Source organism: Lonchura striata, chromosome 2, assembly GCF_046129695.1.
Source record: "Lonchura striata isolate bLonStr1 chromosome 2, bLonStr1.mat, whole genome shotgun sequence".
In the NCBI taxonomy this organism is placed as follows: Eukaryota; Metazoa; Chordata; class Aves; order Passeriformes; family Estrildidae; genus Lonchura; species Lonchura striata.
Genome location: NC_134604.1, coordinates 19039436 through 19052166, shown reverse-complemented (window position 1 = coordinate 19052166; position 12731 = coordinate 19039436). Strand labels below are relative to the sequence as shown.

The window sequence follows — 12731 nt, the reverse complement described above, 5'->3', positions numbered from 1 at the left end:
AATCCCTGCTGGATAGAAAAATGCTGGATTAGCAGTTGGGAGCCCTTGTGATTAGAGAGATTAACTGCTAAACACTCGTTCAGAGCCCAAGCCTTCCTTTTCCTTTGGAGCTGGTTGCCCGTTAAAAATGACTGCTCTGGCAATTAGAAGAGCACAAACCTGCTGACCTGCACAAGGGCTTGTGCTTTAGGAGAACCTCGGTAGCAGTATTTCTGTCTGTGCACTTGTTAGGCAGCCTACTTTTCTCTCTCTGGACATTTAAGGTGTTGCCTTCTCAAAAGATGCTGCTGTATTGGAAGGAAAAAGACCAGGCAGCTCCAAACCCCGGACACTTCCAGGGACCCTGTGCTAGGGCCTCCCCACCCTCACAGGGAGGAGTTCCTTCCAAATATCCCACCTAACCCTGCCCTCTGGCAGTGGGAAGTTCATTTCCCCTTGTCCTATCAGCCCAATGAGGACACTGGCTTTCCTGATCTCTAACCAGGCTTCTCTGCTGCAGTGCAGGGAAAAAGGCAGGGAAATGGGACTTGTTGGGATACAGGGAGAAGGTCACTGCAGTCATATCTGCTCCTACCTCCACAGGTACCACTGCAAAAATTAACCAAAGTGCTGTCTCTTACTTTCAGGCAAACATGAGCAGATTTTTTAAAAACAGAATTTGGAATTCTTTAATCTCAAGGTCTAAACCACAGGAAGAAAAAAAAAAAAAAAAAAAAAAAGGCTTGACCATAAATCTTTTATCACTTTTTACCAAGTAATTTAAAAATACCTTAGCTGAGGGCCATGGACAGCACAGCAATAGAGTTACACCCACTGGAAAATAATCTGCTTTTCAATCATTATTTAAATAGTAACCTGCTTTTCAATCATTATTTAAATAATAACCTGCTTTTCTACCAGTACAGTGATGCAGGGGGTCTGAAAGGTCTGTTTGTGGGGTGATGATGACACAAATAAAAGAAGCTGCCCATTGTAGGATCCTCTGTGAACTCTCACAGCCAGGGGCTGCCTGCTGTAATTCCTGCTCTCCAGCCCAACCTCTGCAGCAGACTGAGCTGCTCAAAGTAGGCATTGAGGTTCCAGCTTCACACTGGGGAGGCACCCAGAAAACACCCTGCTCTCTTCTGCCCCACTGCCCCAAACCTCCTGGAGGGCAGACACCATCCAGAGGAAATGCTGGAAAACAGCAACAAATAATTCCTGTTTTCAGAGGAAGGAAAAGAAGAATCCAGGGAATTTTGCATTGCCTTACAAACACTTGCATGAAGTAACTGTTTTTTAAGCAAGTGGAGGAAATGAACAGGAACTAATATGATTCTGTCAAAGCTAGGCCTTGTTAATCTGATGAATTTTCTTCTTTAAAAACTCGACCCTCCATAGGTGAAGGAAGGGGTCCTTAATAAACCTTTGATGTCCATAAACCCAGGCTGAAATTCTCCCTGCCTGCACCACAGAGGGGTCACTCAATCCAGGTCAGATCATCTGTTATCTTGGTGGTCATTGTTATAACATTGTTATAAACTGAACATTTTCAGCCCTCATTTCTCAGAGATTTTAATTTCCAAATCAAGAACTGTTCTACTGGCATCAGGATCTTCAGGACATGGCAGTGTGGCTGTGTCAGTGTTGCTCACTGGTCACTCCTTGGAGATTTTGATTTTTCTTTTTAAATACCAGCACCTGCTGATGGTATCACTCGGTGCTATGCGATTACAAATTAATCATGTTTTAAAATAAATGGAGAAGGGAAAAGATGGTGGAAAGCAAGTTTCTCACAGAAAAGAGCCTGCAGAGTGCTCCTTACAGTAGCAGACAAAATGAAAAAGCCTTGTCGTTGGGTACCCTTGTACTTTATCCATTTCCATACCCACAGTTTATGGATTAATAGTGTGGATTTTCACTTTGGTGTCTGGGGCCTGGTTCCTAAACAACTGTGCTCAGCAGAGCTGCAATCTTTGCTTCAGAAGGGAAAAGAAAAGTTTCACTCCCATATTCTAGGAAAAAAGAACCCTGTCAGTTGTTTATTTATTTATTTAGAAAGCACATACAGCGATGCACAGGGAGGGGACAGAGATGCAGATCAGGTGAGTAGAGAAATCCAGCCCAGAGGAAGAGCCAGACACCTGCTGGAGGATCAGTAGGAGAATTTCAGCTGCTGTACCTCTAGATTAAAAAAAGAAACCACAGAGAGCCTCTGAGGAGCAGGAGTTTGTGTCCCCTGGGGCAGGGTGGCTCTGTCCTGCTGCCCCTGCCCGCTCATGTCATGGTCTCCTTCCTTGGCATGCGCCGCTGCTGGCATGTCAGGATGCTTGGGAAGGATGATTTCCCCTTCATCCTCGACCTCTTCTTCAGCTTCTTCTGGTGCTTGAGGGAAATTCCCAGCTCCTCCATGATGGCGTTGAAAGACAGACACTGCGGGCAGAGGGGATGGCATTAAACAATCCTGCCGTGGACAGAGAGCCCAGCTGGAGCTCAGCCTGCACCCTCATGGGGCTTGGCAAGCTCCTCAGGAGATCTGGCTGGGAATAAATCCCTGCACACAACAGGTGACTGCACACAGCAGGGTGTTTTCCCTAGCTCATCTTTCAGTGACTCTCATTTAACTTCAGCTCCACTAAAAAAGATGTTTGTATTTCTGAAATACCCCACAGGCGCCTTTGCCATGTTTTGGTGGCTTCGTGTCACAAAACTTACCCTTTCTTAGTTGTCCCTGACCTTACAAAAGAAAAGATCTCGTTTTAAACACCATATACTTTAGTCACAATAAGCATGCTGGAGAAGACAAAGAAGAGGTTTTTTAAGATTTCTTTGTGGTTTAGCTATTTTTCCTTCATGAAATGAACAGACATTTCTCAAATATAGCACAAGCCTCAATCTTCTTTTCTTTGGAAGGAATCTTTTCAAATATTGTGTGGTGAAGAAAGGAGATAATTACCACAAAAATAAGGGAGCTGAAAGGATTGGAAAGAAAGAGGAGATCTTCATTCTTCCCACCATCACAACATGAACAAAGACATTTGGGGTAAGTGGAAACATATTTTAAAATCCACAGCTGGAATAATTACATATAACAAAGAAACACAAGTAGCTTTTAAGTGGAAGTATCTGGCTTTGCAAAAAAATTCCACAACAATTGTTCTGTGCAAATATACATTAACAGATTATTGATATATAAAATCAAGTGATGGCAGCAGGGAAAAACAAAGCTTTAAGCCTTCACCAAGCTGAGTGAAGTGTGTGACTGATGTGGGTGTGAATGTCATGTCCTGTGTGTGCCACCTTGTCCGCATGGGCTGGGCTGCACACAGCCTGAGATCCCAGACCGTGTCAGATTCATAGCTCAATATTCTCCTTCTCTGAGGTGCTGTATTTTTGTTCATCTACGGTTCCAAGGTCAATTAAACTCCTGTTAATCAGTGTCACTGCCCGGAGTCAATGGGCGCAGCCAGGGCAGTGCATGCTGTCCTGTGAAATGACAGCTGTGGTGGACAGGCCTCTGCTCTGCAATTACCATTTAAATACCTTCCCTTTGTTGAGATAAGCCAGGGATCCCGGCGCTCCTTTCCCCTGGAGCAGCAGGAGGAGCCAGTATCCTCGGGACACCCTTCCTGCATCGCTCCAAGCTTTTCTGGAGAGCAGCACCTCTGATCCCCAGATGAGTGAACCCAAAGGCTCTGAGTGGCTGGCTTGGCCTGGGTTGCTGCTCTCTGTGGTCTCAGCTTTAACTGAGTTTTTAAAATCTGGATTACAAAGTGAATCCAGAACTCCATGGTAACTAGAGACAGGACCCTATTAATCCTTTGTAGGATTGATCAGTCTTACTTATATTTTCTTTCCCTGTGTTTCTCACTAACCTCCTAATGTGTTGTATTTAATCCCAGCCATTACTCTCTGCAGAGTGCAGGCAGGGAGGATTTCTGCAGGTGAAAGTGTGCCTTGTTAATAAGGCTGGTACTTTAATTTTCCAACAGGATTTCTATTACTCAGACTGTGCAATAACCACAACGCCCTTCACATTCATCTCCACAAAACAGCCCTGTGAAGTTCATTTTGCATCTGCAGACACATACACAGAATATATTGCTGGGAGGTTTATAATATCTGGTCTGTGGAGTGCCCAGTGGCTCCACTTCAAAGTGCTTTGAATTTTAAAATAATTATTATCAAGAAGACTCCAAGTTATTCTTAGGTAAAGTAGTGCAGAGTGAACACACCCTCAGCCAGAATGGTGTGAGGTTTATAGGAAAGCCATGGACAAGGAACAAACCCCACGGGGAAGCCCAAGACCTCTGAGCCCAAGCCCTCTGAGCAGCACCTACAAAGCAGCCTTCAAAAAGGGGATGTTGACATTAAAATTCAATTAAAAAGGGTGATATACTGTCTTTTTGTCTTGTATTCAGGTGGCCAGACTGAAAGGATTGCTTTAAAACCCCTTCTTTTCCCATGCTGGTCAGTCCACTGCTGAGGTCTGCCCAGAGCAAGAGCAGAATGGCACAGATCAATCCCTTTTACAACTTAATAAGGAATTTAACATTTTGCTTTCAGCCAGCTTAAGTTTCTCATTCTGGCAGTGTCAAAATGCTGCCAGCAATGGCATGTAAAAGGAAAAGGAAATGTCATCCTTTAAAAACAGACTAGGTTCTGCTCTCTGTGTGATGTGGGACTCTTTCTCTGCGCCCTTTGGTCATTTCAGCAGCTGCTAAAGCTTAGTCATGAAGCTCCCAAATCCTTCCTTGCACTCCCATGCAGAAGTCTGTGCTAAGCTTTAGGAGAATTACAGATTCAGAATTAAAAAACAAGCAAATAAATAACATAAAGTAGAAACAATGGAAAAAATAGTTGTGGTCAGGATTTATCAAGCTGTTGCTTCTGCTGCTGGGCTACTACTGAAGACAATGCATTTTATTAATACCTTGAAAAACTAACCAAATAACAATAAAGAAGCCACTCAAAGCCCAGTGTGTTGTTGAAGTAATAGGAACTGTGAAAATCGAAGGATGTGGGGCAGATTTCATTCTGGAAGAACTCCTGAGCATCTAAGGGACAGAGGAGGAAGTGCAGGAATCAGCTGGGACACTGACCTGTGTCTTGTGCTGAAAGGAACTTGATTTAATTTTGCACAGAAGGAAAAATATCCAAATTAATTTATTTTCATGAGCAAACTGCTGCTGGGGCACACTGAGGATCTGTGTGAGTATTCTGTCACACAGATGGCATGAAGAGAGGCATATTCTGATGGCATGAGGAGATCCCCAAACTAGCTCCTTTAACCTGCCAGCGTCTATTGAACAGTGTCTGTCAAAACAGTGTGATAGTAATCCAGGGATTAATTTAACTCTTCCCCACTTACAAAAACTGTTCCTTTGAGCTCTGTTCACAAGAACAATCAGAAAAGCTGCTTGCTGTTCTCCCACATCACCTGGGCACCAGTGATGATTTTTGATAAATGTTTTTGTAGGTAGGGATGAGTCTCTGTCAGGGATAGCAGGAGCTGCTTTGGTATTCCCCTGGGGAACTGCTGCCAGCCTGTGGAGCTGTCTGTGGGACAGCTAAACCCAGGGAACGATGGCTGTCCCTGCCAGTGGGGCTGTGGGACTGAGAGCTGGGAAAATGTTTACTCAGCAAGTGACAGAAACTCTCTGGATCCGGCACTAATCTAAGGAACAATTACAAAACCGATCCAAGCTGCAACCCAGAGGATTTCTTGCGTGGAGCAATGCTGGACATAAACACATTAGGCATCTTCCTTCTCCTCTGAGAGTTGAGAGGAGCTGAATTGAATTAGTTTTAAGTCTCTTCTACTGGGAAGCTGCAAATAAAAAGTATTTTCTTAAATCAGGTATTCAGAGGACCTAATTCAGGTCTTTGCTGGCAAAAAGGAGCATTTTATGGAGAGCCAGAGCTTTCAGGGCCCTATTCAAACAAGTTAAGAGACCATTCTGAGCAAGACAATTTCTTGTAGCATCTGGAGTGCAGCACAAACTCCCACCCCCAGATGGGCAGGGAAGAATTGGAGCAGCCAAGCTGTGAGCAGCACAGCTTTGTCACAAAGCACTCCAGCCTGCTGCCAGCAGCATCAACACGGGGACAGGGGTAACAGGAGATCACGGGGCACTGCTTGCTCTGGCTGTCCTCAGGAGCCAGGTACACAGGAACCATTCAAGGGGGAGCACTTTGGGTGTGAAGGAATCCTCTCCAGCAAGGTCCCTGACTGCAGCAGAGGGCAGAAATGGCCTCAGGAAAACAGAGCAGTAATTTGTCTGATGAGCAGGAGCTCCACTGGGCAGGAAAACATAAAATAGGGCTGAGGGGATGGAGACGAGCTGGTGAGACTGATGGGAATCTGGATACAATGGAATACAGGTAAGAGGGTTTGGGAACACTGGGGTTTGCCACAGTTCATGACATCCTTTAAGCTGGCATTTCTGTGAACTTTGTGCATCTCAGATTGTTGACATATGTTTTTTGGTGGCAAACCCACATCCAGTCCATTGTCCCCTTCCCTGTTAGCCCCTGACTGGCTGAGGGCTGGAAGAAATCCAAGTGTTGTCCAACCAGGGTGTAAACACATCCAGTGCCAGCCTCCTACACAAAACATGCCACCAGGGTGCAATATGCAAAGCAATGCCAGTGCTTTGCTGTCTGGGATAAACTGATACCCAACTTTCCCACAAAGGAGTTTCTCTGTTACAAATGAACCTTGTGAATTGCTCAAACAAGACAACGGAGTTGCCCTTTTAATGGTCTGTGTGGGTGTTGCCTGAGGGTGCTCCTGTTGAATATGTCCTTAATGGTTACATGGCATAAAATTTAACTGATGGGTCTGATTTTGTGCTATGATAGTTACTTGCAGGCTTTGAGTAATGCATTTTAAATGGTGTAATTAAAATTAATTAAATATTGACACAGGGAATAAGAGATGCCAACTCAACATCTCTGGCTGCTGGTTACAGGGGTTCAGGAGTTAATGGAGCCCTGCAGGTGTTTGGGAGATTCTGAACTAAGAGCTGGCTGGCCCACTTGCAGCCAAGACCAAGCTGGATGTTTCTCCCTGCTTTCAGTAACTTCCACTGTTCAGCTCGGGTTGGGGAGGAGATGAAAAGGAGGTAAATAATTTTTCTTACCTGAAGCAGGTGAATTACCCCAGGAAATGACAAGGCAACAATTGCACATGAGAGGCTGTGATAATTCTGAAAGGCTACCAGCTCTGCTGAGCTCCTTGCTGATGGTGTAATTATATCCTGTGACACATATTTAAACTGCCTGGATTTTGGATTTTGGATTTCGGGGGCTTTGGCAATTTAACCTACATCAGTTTATCCCCTGTTAACCCCAGGCAGGGCGCCCTGCCGGGGTGTGATGCTGTCCCCAACACACCTTGGTCCTCTCCTGACTACACCGTGTGGATCGAGGGCTGTGCTCGGATCCCTCGCTCCTCCCGGATTAACTTGCCACAGTCTAACTCCGTGGATAAGGTGGTGCCCGAGGTGGAGTTGGACGGGTGGGGTTGCTTACACTGCAGTCCATAAAAGAAACAAAAGGCCTTGCATGCAAGAGAAGAGAAATGGAGAAAGTAAATAAATGAACGAAGCAAAACTGAAAACAAGCATGCGAATGATTCAAAAGCCATTTAAATCAAAAGACACTCCACTCATGGGAACAGAAAAGTCACAGGCTGTATTCAACAATGCTTTAGACTATCATAGTGATAACACACCCTGCACAGCATTTCCCATCTAAGCTGTTTATCTCACCAGGGAAAAGAGAAAACAATCCCAGAGAAACCAGAGAGAAACACTGGAATCGTTGGTGTTGTGCTCTCAGTGAAATTGCTTCTGGAAAAGAAGCAGGATGTGCCACATTAACTCACTTGATGATTCTAGTTATTAAGCAACACCGTGCTGAGTGGCAGCAGTGCAGATGCAGAAATGGGGGGTGTGCACACGTGTGTTATGCACCCCACTTATTGCTTAGTAAATTAACACCCCTGGCCTAAAGCTTTACGTCTGCTTTAGCCCTTCCTCCAGGGAGGCATTGCCTTGCACAGACTCCTGCAAAGTTTCCAGGATATTGTGCACCATGTTAGCACTTAAACGAAACATTTTAATTATGCTAAATATTTTAATTAGCTGCAACTGTTCTCCAAAATGTATTTAAATAAATGATCTCCTGAGACATGAACAAAACAAAGACACCAATACATTTTTTATGCATTTTGTGCTAAAATGGGCTAAAGTACTTATTAGAAAGCTGCAATATGTGCAAACACATGAATCCTTTATCTCTACCTTATCCCAAACCAGGGACCCTTTGATTGGCATGTCCTGGGGTTGCTCCATGAGCTGCATCTATTCTTTGCAGACAGTGGCATGGCTTTTAATGCAAAGTGCACCTCCCAGAGTGAGCTCAAAATGTTCTGTTCTCCTCCCATGAATCCCTGCTGCCCTCAGGGAGGGTCTTTGTCTCAACAGCTATTCCTGGCATTTATGTCACCACCCTTGTAAGATAATACTTTGGATGGGGAAGAGGAATCCCTCATGGAAAAGCTCCAACCTTTCCCACCTGAAAGTGCAAAGAGAACTTAACCCGCTTCAAGGTGGGTGCCTCGTGTCTGGGAGCCTAGAGTGAGGAAATGAGGACATTTGTGGATTCAGAGTCACCCCCTGGTCCTGCAGGGTGAGGTCCCTTTGTTCCTCGGGAATGTCCTGCTGGAGAGAACAGGAGCCAAACAGGGCCACAGCAGGATCCAGGACAGAGGCAGAACAAACTGCCCCAGGCAGGAGGGGCTGAATAACAGCTTAGGAACAGTCTCCAAGGTCCTGCTCAGCCCTGCTGCTTTAACAGCGCTGGTGGGTCTCTAAAGGGGTGTTTACACTTGGTTTTAAGGATTGATCCCTTCTCACAAACCACTCTAATGCCCAAGGTGTGATTTACACACAGCATTTCCTTTGTTTTCCTCTGCCCTTTTACACTGCTCATTACAAGTCAGTGGAGCTATAAGCAGAATTTCTTTGGCTCCATAATCTTACATTACAGTGGCCTCCATCACCTCTCAGTAGACCTCCCTGCTTTGAAGTGCATCCTTCAGCACAACTGATAAACCTGTGGCTCTGAAAAAAGATGCTTTCTAGAGCAAGAGGAAAATTACTCTTGGGATTTGCTTCCCTTTGTTACTCAAGTGGCTGTGATAATGCCATATTAAAAACCCAACAGCCCAGTTGTGTTTTATTCCTTTCCAATGTAATTTATGTTGGAAATCCTGAAGTTCAACCAGAAACTGTTTGAGAAATTAATTGCCCTTGTTCCGCACTGCCCTGCTAAGCAGCACTAATTGGACAGTGGGTGAGGCACTTCTGTGTTGTTATTAATTGTTGTCATTAGAGGCAGGACCGCCAGCTGAGAACTCAGCAGCGGGAAATGCACACTCCATCCAGGAGGAGTGTACTGCAGAGCCCCCGTGCTCAGCCTGGCAGGAGCAGGGAGGGGTTGCTCACCTGTTCGATGTCGCTGTTCTTGCGTGATTTGTAGATGAACTCGCCGATGGCCACGAACACCGAGAGCACCAGCCCTGCCGCCAGCACGATGAAGATGCCCCCGATGTTCTCCACCCCGAGGGCGCTGGCTTCCTTGCTGTCCTCCTCAGGGCAGCCGTTGCCTCGCCACCACTTCTCCTTCATCATGTGCAGCTTGCCCTCCTCCTGCAGCTGCAGGATGGCGATGGTGATCTTGTCCCTGTATGGGGACCCTGCAAGGGGACAGCGAGGCCTGGCAGTGCTGCAGGGAGCAGCTGCCACCATCTGAGGCAGAAGCCTCCCTTATCACAGGGGGATTATTCCAGCTGGAAAGGCTGGTGCTGGGAAGGGGAATCTGTTGGTGTCTGCCCTGGGGACTGTGAAGCAGAAGGCTCCACTGGTGCGGATATTTGAGAATTCATGATAATTTTAGGGTTTCCTAGTGAGGTTTATTTAAGCCTTGGCAATGGGTTTTCCTGCTAAGGCATTCCTCCACATCATATTTGAATATTGCTGAGCACTCTTTGAGAATTTCCGCTTTGCACCCCTTCTATTGACTCCAGCATCTGTTGGTTTTTCCTGCTGCCTGTAAATGAGGGCTGCCTCAGAGGAGTCCACAGACATTTTCTCTTCTCATTTACACTCACAGCTCCACCTCAACTAACTACAGCTTGTGAGAACACCGTGTGGACAAGTACTTTTTATTGTGCTTTGCAACAATAGTGACCCTGAAAGCTGAAAATAGCAACAATTTCATGCTTTTGGTTTGCAGGCCACCATTTTCTAAATGATGTGTGTGCAGGCTCTTCAGCTTTATGGGCCTGGGCAGCGTCTGGCAAGGACTGGGGTCACACTGGGTGGTTCAGTCCGCTTAGATTTGCTTTCACACACTCTGCTCAGCTTCTCCATCTTCCAAAAACCTGCAGCCTTTGTTTGTGAGAGAGACTTTGTGGGACCAGTATTTTGTGATTGCAAGGAGGGTGGACTTGTAAGAATGGTTCTGTGATTCTGTGAGATGCTGTTTGGCTCCGAAGGTACATGTGTGCTCCCAAATCCTGCCATGCTGTACTCCCTACAGCTGGAAACGTTTGGAGTCTGGGATGAAATGCAGAGCTGAAAGCCCTGCAGCTACTTATTTTCCCTTTCCCCTCCTTTAGTAGCACATTAATAAGACATGGAGGGACAGGACACGGGGGAATGGCTTCCACTGCCAGAGGGTAGGATTAGGTGGGATATTGGAAAGAAGTTTTTCCCTATAAGAGTAGGCAGACCCTGGCACAGGGTGCCCAGAGCAGCTGTGGCTTCCCCTGGATCCCTGGAAGTGTGCAAAGCCAGGCTGGACACTGGGGTTTGGAGCAGCCTGGGACAGTGGAGAGTGTCCCTGCCCATGGCAGGGATGGAACTGGATGGGCTTCAAAATCCCTCCCAGTCGGGGCCATTCTGTGATTCTCAGATTTTCTTCAACTACTATTTCACCAAAGCCTCATTTTGCTGCACATTAAAGGCTTTGCAAACTGAATTCCATCAAGGCAAACCAAGCTTTAAGGCAGAATATATGCCAGAATTGCAGGGATCACATGGCAGTTCAGAAAAATCTCACTGAGGCACCACTCCTGAGTCCTTATGCATCAAAATAGTCTTCACAGCTTCAGTTTTGCTCCTTATTTTACTGTGCAGGATGCTGTAAAAAACACTTGTCCCATGGATCCATGTCCCCTTTGCTGCTCTCCATTTCCTTCATTCCCTAGCCCTGTCTGAGGAGAACAGCGTGAGGAACATTGCAGCTCCTCATTTGTTGTGCCACCACTCAGCTGCTTCTGGGCCAGAGCACTGCCAGCACTGGGCCATGCTGTGACCACAGCTGCCAGGAGACATGTGTCAGACTATCCCAAATCCATCTGGGAAGCCAGAGACCAGCACTGCAGGGGGCAGCCAGCTCTGAGAGGAAAACGTGCCTGCTGTAAGAATGGATGAACTGTGTGCTTGCTGTTAAAGACCCAAAAATAACAGCACAGAAAATAGGCCAGAAACACCTCCAAAAACTGGGACCTTTCTGGGTGGGCAGTGTCTCTTTTAAAAGACATCTTTTACTTTCTAGTTGCACTGTTTTTAGTTCTGTTAGCATTTGGGATTCTTAAGTGAATCATCTCCAAGGTCATCACCTCGAAGCCGAAGGCTTCCACACCTGTTTTCATTGCTGCTGCCGTCACGGAAGGCGATTGGTGGGAAGATGACAAGCAGAAAGACACTGCAGTTTAAGAGCCACAGTTTACCTTCTCCCAAGGCACCATTCATCTTATTAAGTAAAGAAGAGGGAGATATTGCTATCATGCTGGCATGGTAGTGTGGAGGAAGGATTTTAGAAAGGCCTTGGGAATGGGAAACTGAGGAAAAGATACATTTCTGTATGCCCCATTGTTTCAGGAAAGTTTTGCTTCAGCATTTCTCTGTGAACCCCCTTCTCCCCACCCCTGAGCAGTTCCCATTTGACCTGAACCCTGGGGTGATTCTGATGTGCCTAAGCTGGACACTGTCTCTATTGTTTAGACCTTATCTCTTAATTTTGCTCTATAAAACTGTATCTGGGTAGTATCCCAGGGTCTTTTGTCCCTGCAACTGTTCAGGCAATACAATCTCTCTGGACTGCACACAATTGACCTCTCTTTGTCTCTTTATCCCAATCCCTTGCGGCGACTGAGGCAACGCTGCCGCTCGAACCATGCTAACCCAGCCGCTGCCTGGTGAGCCCAGTGCAGTGGGACCGCAGCAAACCCCGGTCCCTGGAGGGGACAGCTAGCCGGAGGGTCCCGGGGGGCTGGGGAGGGACGGGGCACAGCCGCAAATGACCCCCGAAAGCCGCACCACAATTCATCTGGAGGGTAACAGGCACCTCCAGATTTCTGCACGGGCTTTTAGAGTTTGTCAAGAGTGCCTGGAGAGCAGCACTGGTGGTAGTTTATTGGTGAGCGCTAACACCACCCACAAATCCATCTCCACACCTCTTTAAATATTCAGCACATTACTTATGGCCTCTGAGCTATTAACAAACCTCTTAGGCCAAGAAATTAATTTATCTCCTTTCTTAGCAGTCTCCCAAGGAAGTGGGAAGAACTTTAGTGTTAGAATTACCTGCATCAGCCTGGCACTGATCCTGGAGTTAAACCTGCCCTGACACAGAATCCCAGAGTCACTGAGAGTGGAAAAGAACTGAGAGTACCG

General features: G+C 46.3%; 1 protein-coding gene across 4 annotated transcripts in view; it reads right to left on the bottom strand.

Annotated features, from left to right (window-relative positions):
• Positions 1–1992: 1992 nt before the first annotated feature.
• The window catches only part of LOC110477866 (glutamate receptor ionotropic, kainate 1), a 103449-nt gene continuing 92710 nt past the window's right edge, over positions 1993–12731 (bottom strand). For 2 of the 4 annotated variants that reach the window (XM_021544025.1, XM_021544027.1), the window contains 3 exons: positions 9495–9745; positions 7378–7543; positions 2304–2412 (listed from right to left, as the gene is read on the bottom strand). In XM_021544025.1, the coding sequence (XP_021399700.1) occupies positions 7394–7543; positions 9495–9745 (401 nt within the window). In that variant the 3' untranslated portion in view covers positions 2304–2412; positions 7378–7393. Of the gene's footprint in view, positions 2413–7377; positions 7544–9494; positions 9746–12731 lie in introns of all 4 variants that reach the window. The other 2 variants (XM_021544024.3, XM_021544026.3) reach the window with 1 other exon arrangement.